Source organism: Pelodiscus sinensis, chromosome 9 (genome assembly GCF_052426305.1).
Source record: "Pelodiscus sinensis isolate ZL-2025 chromosome 9, ASM5242630v1, whole genome shotgun sequence".
Taxonomy (NCBI): domain Eukaryota; kingdom Metazoa; phylum Chordata; order Testudines; family Trionychidae; genus Pelodiscus; species Pelodiscus sinensis.
This window is the reverse complement of record NC_143060.1, coordinates 35,980,579-35,993,561: the sequence shown is the minus strand read 5'-3', so window position 1 is coordinate 35,993,561 and position 12,983 is coordinate 35,980,579. Positions and strand designations below refer to the sequence as shown.

Sequence of the window (12,983 nt, the reverse complement as noted above, 5' to 3'; positions counted from 1 at the left end):
AAGTAGAGCTGAGGCAGGATGAGGTAGTGGTTTTATATAAAGTTTCAGGTATGAGTAGATTGTGCTGGGAGGGGATAAATAAGACAAGTGCTATCACAGAGAGGTTTTTATTTTTGTATCTACTCCGTATGGTTTTCCAGTTTTATACATTCTTCATGTTAGATATGGTGATGAGCACAGTGTAAGAACCTATATAGGCAGGCTTAGAGTATTACAAACAAATTTTATGAGAATAAGATTGGAATCTGGCAAAATATAGGCAACTCCATGGAAATTAAGTTTTTTGTATGAGACATCAGCTGTAGACATGCAAATTCATGCCAGTCATTCCACAGTTCTCTGTTCCTGTGACTTTCAGCATTGCAAGAACAGAAGGGCTTGCTGTTCCTGAGAATCTGAGCGCCCTAGGAAGCTTGGTCTGGCACCCAGAACACATGCTCAAGAACACACAGCCAACTGCTTCCGCTCCTTGCAGAAATGCAACATTTAGAATAAGTAAAAGCAACGAGGAGTCCTGTGGCACCTTATAGACTAACAGAAGTGTTGGAGCATAAGCTTTCATGGGCAAAGACCCACTTCGTCAGATGCATGTCTTATTTAGAATAAGTGCGACTCTGCCATGTATCTGCATCTAGAATCTCTGTGCTAGAGGATAGTCTCGCAGCACTGGAGGTTAGTGTGGAGCCAGACCACCAACAGGCCTTCTGATCTTTGGCTCCCACTTTGAGGACAAACATTGAATTACGTAATGGGGCTGTGGGGTAAGACCAATGATTCCAAACCGCCAGTCCGCAGACCAGTGGCGAGCCGCACGCCCCTGCCTGCTGGGTCGCAGCACATTCAGGCCACCCGCTGGGGTTCCCCATAAGTTATGTGCTCACACAAATTTTCTTCTTGCCCACTTCCCCAAGCATTAGCAGGGTGCATGGCGTCACTGGCAGCTGGGGCAGCCTCACCATGGCCCCAGTTCCAGCTCTGGTGGCCGCAACACAGCCTGGCTGGGTGGGGCTGCTTGATGGGCAGCTGTGGTGCTCGGCCGGAGCCAAGCACCGTGCGGAGAGTGGCTGCCCCTGCAACTCCATTCTCCTCCCTTCTTGCTCGGTGGGAGCCTCCTCCTGGCCTCCAGGTGCTCCCAGTCAGTAGGGTTGCCAAGTGGTCTCCCAAAAAATACTGGACATGTGGTATTTTTTGGTCGGGGGGGGGGGGGGAAAAGGAACGTGAGATAATAAGCCTCCCCCTCCCCGTTCTGGAGCGGCGATCGCAACCCCACCTCCCAACTGGGACTCCCAGCTGGGAGGCGGGGCCACCATTGGCACTGGGAGCCTGTGATTGCGCAGAAACCTGGCAAGGGCGGGGGGGGGGGGGTGGCTGGGAGTTCCAGCCACTCCCTCTGCCCCTGCCAGGCTTCTGTGCAATCGCAGGCGCCTAGCGCAGATCATGGCCCTGCCTCCCAGCTGCTCCCCCTGCCCCACACACCAGGTTTCTGTCTGGTGTGCAGCTGGAAAAATCAGAGAATACCGGACGGTTTTTTTACCGGACAAAGAGCGCAAATACCGGACTGTCTGGTAGAATACCAGACACCTGGCAACCCTACCGCCAGGGTTTACTTGCATTATTATTATGCATTATTTAGTGTGTGATTTTTTTTATTTTTTGTTTAAGTTGGAAAGCAAATATTTTGGGGGGGATACTAATAAAAGAAAATCTTTTACAGTGACGTGTTATGTGCATACAGATGCAATGCTAAGTAACACGTGGACTCTTAAAATTACCATAATATATGTATGCCAGTATTTCAGTGTTGGTACACCAGCAGTTTTTGAATAAGTTTGCCAATCCATGGTATAAAAAACTTTGGGAACTACTGGGATAGGCAGTGTAGTGACATGATTTGGATAGTTAGAAATGAGGAAAACTTGTTGATTTTTGTCATGGTCAGAACTGAGTTTCATAGAATGCAACAGGGAGTGAAACAGAATTGACAAAAGTCACAAATAACTTAGTACGTGTCTTTGGCAAAGTGATGAGACTACGATGATGTCATCGGACTTTAAAATCAATCACTTCTTCCTGTCATGAGATGTTGCTACAGAAGTAAAGACCAGGATGGAAGACGGAGAGAAGGATGGGTAGATACTTCTAGAACTGAATCAGGAGGCTCAGAAATATCCAGTTGAAAGGCAGATAGTTGCTCTTCCGCTGACTCTCAGTAAGAAAAATTGAATATTGTGTTTTTATTTTACACGTGTGACTGGTTGGATCACAAAAGTTCCCTCGGTGTAGTCCCCTAGTGTGCTGATCAAGCCACTCATGCCTGCCTGCCTTCTCCTTTGGGGCCCCCTGCTACTCTGTTCTTCTGGGCCAGAAGCTTTGGTCTCCCCTAGGCAAGGCACAGAGTTGAGGTTACTTGTCCTTCTACTGCAGAGCCACACAGATCCTGAACCAGCTCAGCTCTGGGGGGGGGGGACTCAGTTATAAGGCCTTTCACAGCACCCAGAACACAGACCCCAGAGTGGACCCAAATAAGTCAGTTTTACACCATGTAAAGGTTTTATGCAGAGTAAACATGTTTACCCCCTTTTATCAATGAACAAGAGATGTGCACAGTGTTTGCCCCCCATAACAGTTATTTACCTTGGGCTTGATAATAAACTAATGTGTTTTATTAAATATAAAAAGTAGGCGGTAAGTGATTTCAAGTGAAAACAGGCAGATTGTAATAAGTTATTAAACCAAAATAAACAATGCATGCCAGCTAATCCTAATCCACTAAGAAACTTGTTGCATGCCAATTCTTACCCTAAACGGTTGTTCCAACATCTCTTTCACAAGCTAGGCAGTCCCCTAGCTTGGGCCCAATCCTTCCCCCGTTCAGGCTTAGATGTTTCCAGCTGGCATCTTAGGGGGAAGGTTTCCTGGCATCTGGCAGCTGCTCCTTATTATTTGGTTCTTCCTCCCATTTATATCCATTTTGCCAAAGATGGGAATTCTTTGTGCTCAATTCAAACTTTTCTCACCTTAAGTGGAAAAGTACAAGATTTAAAATGGGTTTCAGCATCAGGTGGGCTGGCAACATGTCTTGGATTAGAAGAAAAACAGGGCCATTTACAGATCATTGACTTGATCAGCGAGCCATTCATTTTTGGAGAATCAGTAATGGCCCTCATTAGCACGTTTAGAATAATAAACAGGTCCACACTTCATATTTCTAACTCAGGGGTGGCCAACCCATGGCTCCTGAGTTGTATATGGCCCTTTGCTTAGAGAAATGCAGCTCTCATTCAGAGCTGTGCGCCCGAACTGCTGATGGCTGCTTTGCACATGTGCCCTAGTGCCTGGAGGAAGAAGCACATGGTGGCAGCTCTGGTGAAGCTCTGGGGGGGGGGGCATTGGGTTAGAGCAGAGGGGGTTGGGGGGTGCCTGGCTCTGCAGCAGTGGCGTGTGGGGGGGCGACAGTTGCCCCTGAGCACCATGCTAGGGGGGGCGCTGGGCGGGGTGGGAGTGTACAGCCCCACGCAGCGAGCCTGGCACTCGTGGGCCACTTGCTCCCTGCAGACAAGCTGCCAAGGCAGGGTCAGGCAGCAGGAGCGGGCACTTCAAAGGCCTGCCTGAGAGCCCAGCGCCCCGGCCTGGGAGCTGCTGCCACCCCCACTGCACAGTTTGGTGCCTGGACTGGACAGGATCGGGGGCGGGAGCCGGTGGAGCAGAGGCTGGATCTCACCCCCTGCCTGAATTCTAAGGGGTGGCAGGCAGGGCGGGGGCTGGCTGGCTGCTGACACACTCTGTGCTGGTGGTCCCCCTTGTGGGCTCCCCATGCCTCTGTGTCAGGTGTGTGGGTTGGGACAGGAAGGTGAGTCCCTGCGCCAAGAAAAGCTGAGTGCTCCCAAGCCCTGCCGCAGAGCCTGGTGCTGTCCTCGCCACTCATTGGAAAAGCAGGTCCAGCCAGCATGGGGGGGGGAACAGCCTGCGAAGCACTCCCCGCCCCCTGGGACTAGTTTCTCTGGGACCCAGAGACCCCCACTAGTCTGCAGCAGAGCAGGGGCAGAGCCCCTCCATGCGCCCCACTGCTCCGCTTCTTCCCCACAGGTGGCTTGGGGTCGCCCTGGGCCTGGGGACCATGCAAGTGCTGCTGCTCCTGGGACTGCTGCACTGGGGCCCTGGCATAAATGATTCGGGGGGGGGGCACAAATTTTACCTTTGCCCAGGGCACATAACGCCCTCGCTATGCCACTGCTCTGCGGGAGAGAGAGGGCATTGGGTTAGAACCGGGAGGCTGGGGGTGCCTGGCTCTGCGGGAGAGGGAGGGCATTGGGTTAGAGAGAGGGATGCTGGGAGTGCCTGGCTCTGGGGGAGAGGTTTGTGGCTCTTTGCACTCTATCTACAGCTATTTTAGCTCTTAGGACTCAGTTAGACTAAGCTGAAGTTTCAAAAGAGGATATGCAAATTCTGCGGGAATTTGCATATCTTTTTCCATCTCACTTTGGAAAGCAGAGCTTTCTAAAATGAAAGTAAACGGGACGTGGTTTTTTAGCAACCCCCCTTTTTTCGAAAAGTCGCTCTTCCTCAAAAAATTAGGTTTATGCAGCTTTTCAAAAAAAGGGGAGGTTGCAGAAAAAAACGTGTCCTGACTACTTCCACTTTGTATCGGAAGAAGATATGCAAATTACTGCATCTCTCCTTAATGTCCCGCGGAATTTGCATATCCTCTTTCAAAACTTCAGCATAGTCTAGACGAGCCCTTAGTGTCTGTCTGGTTGGCCATCTCCTGTTCTAACTTCACATACAAGAATGATACATGCCTAAAAATAGGATATATACCTTCAGCAGTTTGTAACTTAAAAAAAAAAGTTACATGAGGTATTTTGTCTAAAGCATATTTGAGTTGTGCATATTCATAAGCCAGTTTTCATAAAGCATGGGGGTGACCGTGTGATTGTATCATTTATTCTTGCTCAAAACATTTCATAATCTCCCAGGAGTCCACGTTTACTGTGCTTTTGCCAACTTGTCCTGTTGGGAGGGTTCTGTTTGCTCATCTTTTGCACTCCATGTCTGGGCAGGTGTAAATCATGCCTCCTGCAGTGCCTTTTAAAAGCATGCCTGTCCTCTGGGAGCTGGCAGGATTTGAAGTATGCTCCAGTGGGTTTTAGAATCGTAACAGCCCCTTTCACAGGACAGGACCTGCGTGATCTAAGGCACTGCAAAAAATGTAATTGTTCTCCACAGCTTTGTTTTCTTTAGGAAAAAAGTCTCTTTTAAAAGAAACCATCCATTTATTTGCTTATTTATGTAATAAGCAAACTATGGGTCAATTCTAAGACAATAATAAAAAAATGCTTACAGATTACACAGTTTGGGTCTGATATAATCTTTAGCAACATTGTAACTGTTTATGAACCATAGAAAATCTGCAAAACATTTCTGTTGACATTTTTTATTTCAAAGTTTCTTTAGTGGAAATTTTTTTTTTTCTAGCAAACTTATGTCAGGTTGAGAGATCACAATTCTTCAAGCCAATGGCCATTCTTTTCTGTATATAATCTTTGGTTTAACCTGGCATGCATCTGAATCAAATATCCTTCTTTGGTGCAAATCAACTCTCCTTACAGTCTTGAATGACCTTCGCAGTCAAAAACATACTATATCTGTTTCTGTAACTGGTGTGCTTGAAAAGTAGGGCTGCTTTTCATATATATTTCTCGTTTTAGTTTCCTGAAGATATAGTTCATATGTAAACTACTCCATACTCTTACTGCCATTCTATCTTGCGGTGTCACATCACACTGTCTTGACTACAAAAAGAGAGTATGGCAGTGATTATTTGAAAGGACATTGACTAATTTTTGGACTAGATAGTTATCCGTTTAGATAATCATTGTCACACTCAAAACTGACTTGGCAAACAATATTTCAATGCACTGCGTGATAAATGTCTGCAGTAATATGGCAAGGTATATTTGCATTATATATTAGCTCTACTTCAAAAGGAATATGTATGATTTTGCATAGTTCTGTTTTCTATTTTTGTGCAATAAAGATGTTTCACATAGACAAATAATCTGCATCAGGCAAACCAATTTCCCCCGCCCCCCTCCCGGGTTTTATTTGATTCTTTTTTTTCCCCTCAATCCTCATTTCCTTCCTTACTTTCTTGATGTAGGGTGGACTTCCTACAATTTTAGGAAGGAGAGGAATACATAATTCAAATGAAGATTGTCACAGAAATGAATTAAAGGTCTAGCACCAAAAAGGAAAATAAGTAAATAAACAAAGTAATTGTTATTTATAATAACTAAAGCAGTTATTTCCAATATATGTTGCAAATAACTAACTGAAGCTTTTGTTACTTATGTTCCAACTGGTTTTGTAATCACAAAGACAATTCAAGTTTAAAAGATATGAAATTTACTCTGGCTCATGTCTCTGAATGGTATATCTGTGATTTCCTCTGCAGGTCCTGTGCCTAGAAGTGAATGTGTGTTATCACCGGTCAATAGTTCCCACCCAGTTCATGCCTTGCTGGAGAGCTTTACAGTCTTATCTGGTTGTGCAAGCAGAGGCACAACTGGCCTGCCACAGGAAGTGCATATCCTCAACCTCAGAAATCCAGAGGAAGGGCTTGGCCATCATGAAAAAGAGGTAAAGGGGAGATTGTGCACTTTACAAACAAAGATGCTCAGTACAAAAATAGCAGTAAAGGGGGGGCGTTAATCAGAAACAGTGCAAGGGACATGTGGAGTGTTTGCACTCTTGCTGCCCATACGTTCTTTGCTCGGTATAGGAACAGAACCCTTTGATTTGACAAACAGTCAGTCCATCCACAGCTTTCACATGGAAGAAACTTACTAACAAAAAATAGAGTGAGGAATAAGAAACAGATTTTCATCTAGCGGGGGGGGGGGGGGGGGGGGGGGCTGTATTGAATTGCCCATTTTTCAAAGCTAGATCATTTAACTAAATGTGTTGTAAATTATCACAAATACCTTCAGATCCTTGCCATGGCCTCTGTAAACAAATACTTAAATTTAGATTCTTTCCCCTGTAATACATCTTTAATTCTTAACTGCTAAGGAATGTAGTTCAGATAGCAAGTGTTGCTGACTATAGTAGTTCTTAAGCACAGTGCAATTACTTATTTATATAAACTTCACTCAGATGGATTGGAGATAACTTTTGTTCTTGCTGCTATGAAAGCAGCAGAAAATGCTTGATATTAAAGTACTGTTGTTTAATATGAAAACACCTCAGTGGAAAGAAAACATTTCATGTCAGGACAGTTCAGCTCCCTAGTTCTCTTGTACTTACAATATTATTTAAAAAATAACAACACAACCATTACTGCTGCCTATAAAAGTACCAAGCATGTATATCATTAGCTGAACTGATAGCATTAGGAAAAGAAACAGATCCAGTGGGAGAAACCTGATTGCTTAGAAGCTTAAGGTCTTAATTCTATGCTCAAAAGAACATTAAAATAAGTGCAGTGACTTCTAATACACAGGCTCTGAGACTGTCACCACTGAAGTTAGTAAACATTTTTGTCATTAACTTCAATGGAAGCACTGACTGAGTCTAGGTTGTGGTGTCAGTGGAATGTATATTGTATGTTCCAACTGAAATCTCAACAGGTGTGTACAATGGAAATGTTTACAGGGTCTGATAATTCCAGATTATGATAGATTATCTTTTCAGCCGTCATCTTCACTGGCTGGCCTCAGCTGGAAATGTGAGTGCCAATTTCAGACTATTTTGCAGTGAGTACAGATATAATATTAGTCCTGCTGGCGTGGACAAGAAAAGTAGATATGTTTTGCAGTATCATTTTTAGAATTCATGAAGTACTACTGTGGTAAGTGTGGTATAAATGTTGAGAAAGCTACAAATGCTGTACATTCACTGTATGGACATGTAACCCATATTGTAATTTGACATTTTGTGTTCTGATGATCCTGATTCTGCATTGTTGCATATGCACCCAACTTCAGTGGAAATCATGGGAGTATTTAAAGCAGAAGAACTGGGCACTTAACATCTCATAGACAAAATTATAGCAGATAAAATGTATCTTTTAGATATCAATTTTTTTTTCTGTTTAGCAGAAAGAGGCTGCTTATGTCACACCTAACATACTTATTTCATCAGAACAGTTTGTCCATCTCTATCTTTGTGGTGTTATTTGCTGTATTGGGTGACGCACTGTTATTATATGTCACGATAGCATATTTTATATCTATTTCCCCTAACCTTCTTCCCCTGTATCTCAGCCCTACTGCAATCATAGTCTTTGGAGGTGACTGTCCTGAAAATGAACAGGAAGCTAGAGAAAGGCTTTCTGGCGACAGCGGACAGCAGAAGAGTGTAAACAACTTGGAGAAATCAGATTTTAGTCATAGGATAAAGGTCTGAAAACAAAGCAGAGCTCAAATGTTATCTTTTCCATCGTTGTAAAAATCAACTCTAAGTGCCCTTTTGACTTAAAGAGTAAAATGCATCCATCACCTCCTGTTAGGTTAGGTCACTTGTCCATTTAGGATGTTTCCCAATGCCTGGAATTGCTGATAGCAAAGGCAGAGATTTATGTGTTTACAGTACTGTATGTCTATAGGAATAAAAATAGTTTTCTTGTTTGCAAATACCTTCTTTTCAGATGCAGCATTTAAACTGAGTTCAAAACAGATAGCATATGCATTTGGTGATCTGTCAAGGTTCTAATAGCATGGAATACAGGATCTAAATGCTTTAAATTGTGTAAGTCTGGCATTAAGTGTGGTGTGGGATATTTTTATTTTGCTTTGTTTGCTTTTTAACTTGTCCTATTACAGATGTTGGTAAATTAGACATTTCTTTATTACTGAAAGGAGTGTAAACCATCCCCACAGCAAATCCTTTGTAGGACTGCTTGATTAAATATGTTTGTTTACTTATCATACTGAAACAAAAGAGAGGACTATGCAGCACTTTAAAGACTAACAAAATCGTTTATTAGATGATGAGCTTTCGTGGGCTGCATAGTCCTCTCTTTTGTTTCAGCAAAATCAGACTAGCACGGCTACATCTCTTTTACTTACTATGGTACTCATAAATGTACAATATGCACACACTGTAGTGTAATTTACTTTTGACACTTGTTTAGAACATGCAGAAAACCAGCTGTTTTGAACTTAAAACACTTGAGGACATCTGTTCTTCCCAGGCCTTCTGCACAAAGGTTAATGAGAATTATTTGTGCACATTACACTTGGAAACTTGCCGTATTTTATGTATTTGCAGAAACTACCACAATACTAATTTCCTGATCACTTAAGTTAAATGAAAACTCATATTGTGAGATTCTGCATCGTGGCTGCTGTTTTGAAGTGGTTTGTTTGTTTTCCTGTTTCCATTTCACTTAATTTTGTAACTGTTTGGATGGCATCTCATTTTCTGAAAATACTGAGACATTTTCTTCATATGACCATTCTGATACTAAACTCAAATATTTTTCCTTCAGTAGTGTTTTGTGTTCTGTCCCCTAACATTTCAGTTTTGCTAAACTTCAATGTGGGAAGTTGATTACCATCTGTGTAATAGACATGAGCGTGAATTTTGTTTTATTTGATCAGATTGTCACCAGAGAGTGAGTTGATTGGTATAGTGGTCTGAGAATTAATATGGAAGCCAGGATCTAGTGTGCTCTACCTTTCTCTTTAGCTTTGGACAGCCTCTCGGGCTCAGCTTCTCCCTCTTAAAAAGAGGATAATCTTTGCTATTGTGAACTGTTGGGAGGATTAATTGATGTTTGTGAAAGCACTGTGAAACTACAGAGATTAGCACCAAAGAATTATATACAGAAATAAAATTATAAATAATTTTTTTTCAAAGATGAACAAGGCACAATCTTAGTGGGAAATTCTCTGACCACTGAATGTTGGTCTAAACTGCCACGAGTTTCTCCAGTCTCACAGCTAATGGTAAAAATAGCTGAAGGGAAAGAAATACAAAATTAATCTCATGTGAATACTCAGAATTTAAATCAGAATACCTGGCAATATATTCACCATTGTTTTCATTTACATCCTCTTCCTCAATAACCCTGATGATGTTAAGTGGCAGGTTTGTCCAGACCTTGCTGAATTAGTATTTCTTCTATGCCCAGTTTTACTACTTCTAAAAATACAAAACTGGATTTTTTTGAAGTCTCTCTAGTACATTAGGGCTATGGTAATTTTTCCCTTTGTGTAATGGTTGCTTCATGTGATTGGGAAATTATCATACCCCAAATTTATAAGAGATACTCCAAAACGATCCAGCTTTTAACTCTTTAGAAATAGTACAATTAGGAACAGAAGAGACACTAATTCAGCTAGGCCTGGACACACTGAAACATAGACCATCTGATATTTCTACCATAAGACCTTGTCAGTATGTCCTGAACCAATGTTTTTCACAGATATTTTTTTGAGAATGTCATGGTGATAGATTATGCTTCACTCTCTATCCAAATTATTTGTTTTTAGTACTGCAGTGTTTTGGATGATGGAGATTGACATGGAATCCTGGGTCATTTAGTACTTTCTTCTGGATTTTCCACTCTAATAATCTTAGCTGTTTTCAAAAGAGAACTTGGATACACCTTTAGGGGTACATTTTCAGACTTCAGGTTGCATATGTTTATATACAAAGTTTTCATACACTGAAGAGGTGTAATTACCAACATGTACATTTAAACACTAGTTTGTACACACCCAAATGATTGTTTCTAGTGCCTGCAGATGTACTGAAGGTGTACATGTGCATGGTTGTATGTTACTTTATGCAGATACAAGTTAAGGCCTGGTAAAGGTCCTTTTGAAAATGTATCCCTTAATGTTAGTGGTTAACACCACCCTTTCAATTATTCTGTCTCATCTTTCTCTATCTTATGTCCTGTTCTTGCAAAAATGTACACACGTGCATGTAGTTTCATTGACTTTAGTGCTACTACTCAGAGGGCGTAAGCCTCGGCAAAATCCAGGATTTCTATTTTATTTAGAAATGCCTTCTATTTTAAATTGTCATGACATTCTTTAAGCTTTACAGTTGTTCTCCATTTAAATCTCTGAATTCCCATGTGTTTGGATAGTTTTCGTACGTACTTTTCATCATTCCTCTAGACTGTACATGTTAAATTTCTTTACTGTCTCTGCATAAATCATATTTTGTAATTATCTTATGATTCCTGTACCCTTTGAGTTCCCCTCCAGTTTATCATTTATTTTAAAAACATGATGTATCATACTATATAGAGGACACTCATGTGGCCTTACTAATGCTATATTCAACAAAATATTTGCTTTCCTATTTGGGCATTCAGTTGACCCAGAGTATCCAAGGGCTTTGGGACCAACCACAACCTTCAGCTAAATGGAGCTTTAGATGAAGAGTTCACACATGCAGTAAAGGAGACCAGCCTGTTGTATAGGCGGGGAGGGGGGGGGGGGGCGGGGCCAGAGGGAGAGGAGTCAACAGCCCTAGTCTGGTCTGGTGATTCAAAAGGCCCCAGGGCTCCCACCCACCACTGCTGCTACTGTGGCAGTCAGAGCCCGGGCCCTTTAAATCACTGCTAGAGTGCCATGTGGCATGCTCCAGTCAGAACTGAGACTGCCTGCGGGAAGCTAGCCCCAGCTCCACCCCTTCTGCTTGAGGCCTTGCCCTTTCCTGAGACAGAACCAGGTCCCTCTGCTTTACCCTGGCAAGTCTGTTGGCCCATTGTGTATAGGGGCTGTGATTTAGGGATGAGAATGTTCTCCTCCAGGGCTACTGTGTTTGTACAGCTCTTGGAGAGGTGTTGGGAAGGGGAGAGAGAATTCAATAGGGGTTGATTTATCTGGACATGTACTGTATAGCATCAGCTGGTGTTTGTTTTTTTTGGGCGGGGGAGCATAATATCACACTGAGTTTGTCCAGTTCAGTACTGCCATTTTTCCTGCAGATCCTTCTCTACATTACTACATTCTAACCATTGTTCTCTTCTCTGGTTCTTCTCACTGTTTTTCCCCCTAAGCATATTGCTTTGCATTTATCAGAATTAAATCTCAACCTATTAATAATTATTCATTTCTCTATGTGCTCAAGAGCCCTTTGCAGTTCATCTTGGTCCTTTTCTCTGTTTATGATCCCTCCTAGTCTGGTATTCTGTGTAGAATTACAGGCAGTCCACGGGTTACGTACAAGATAGGGACTGTAGGTTTGTTCTTAAGTTGAATCTGTATGTAAGTCGGAACTGGCGTCCAGATTCTGCCGCTGCTGCTGAAACTGACCAAAGTTGCTCTGCCCCGGGCTTCCTGGAATCAGCCTCTGATCAGTTTCAACAGGCTGAATCTGGACGCCAGTTCCATACAGATTCAACTTAAGAACCTCAGGCGTCCCCAAGTCAGCTGCTGCTGAAACTGATTAGCGGCTGATTCCAGGAAGCCCAGGGCAGAGCAACTCTGCCTCGGGCTTCCTGTAGTCAGCGCTGGTCAGTTTCAGCAGCGGATGACTTGGAGACGCCTGGGGCAGAGCAGCTGGGGTGCTGCTGGGTTGCTCCAGTCGCGCCGCTCCTCGGCGCTACTGGACCAACCCAGCAGCACTGCCCCAGGCGTCCTGATTCAGCCGCTGCTGAAACTGACCAGCAGTGGCTGAATCAGGACGCCTGGGGCAGAGCAGCTGGGGTGCTGCCAGGTTGGTCCAGTAGCGCCCAGAGCAGCGCTGCGGGACCAACCGGCAGCGCCCCAGCTGCTCTACCACAGGCGTCCGGAGAAAAGCCTGGTCTGCTTGGGGGGGGGGGGGTACTAGCTGCGCCTCCCCGCCCCCAGCAGACCAGGGAGACGCAGGCGGCAGACCGAGACGCACCGCGGTCCCGCCGCCCGGGTCCTCCGCAGCTTTGCTCTGCATCTCCCTGGTCTGCTGGAGACCAGCAGACCAGGGAGACGGGGAGCAAAGCCTCTGAGGACGCCGGCAGTGGGACAGCTGCGGTGCGTCTG

The 12,983-nt window shown here is 43.8% G+C and overlaps 1 protein-coding gene across 11 annotated transcripts in view; it reads left to right on the top strand.

Annotated features, from left to right (window-relative positions):
* The window catches only part of TGFBR3 (transforming growth factor beta receptor 3), a 192,987-nt gene that overhangs the window by 84,414 nt on the left and 95,590 nt on the right, over positions 1–12,983 (top strand). For all 11 annotated transcript variants that reach the window (XM_075936518.2, XM_075936514.2, XM_075936520.2 and 8 more), the window contains one exon: positions 6,455–6,639. In XM_075936518.2, the coding sequence (XP_075792633.2) occupies positions 6,455–6,639 (185 nt within the window). The remainder of the gene's footprint in view (positions 1–6,454; positions 6,640–12,983) is intronic.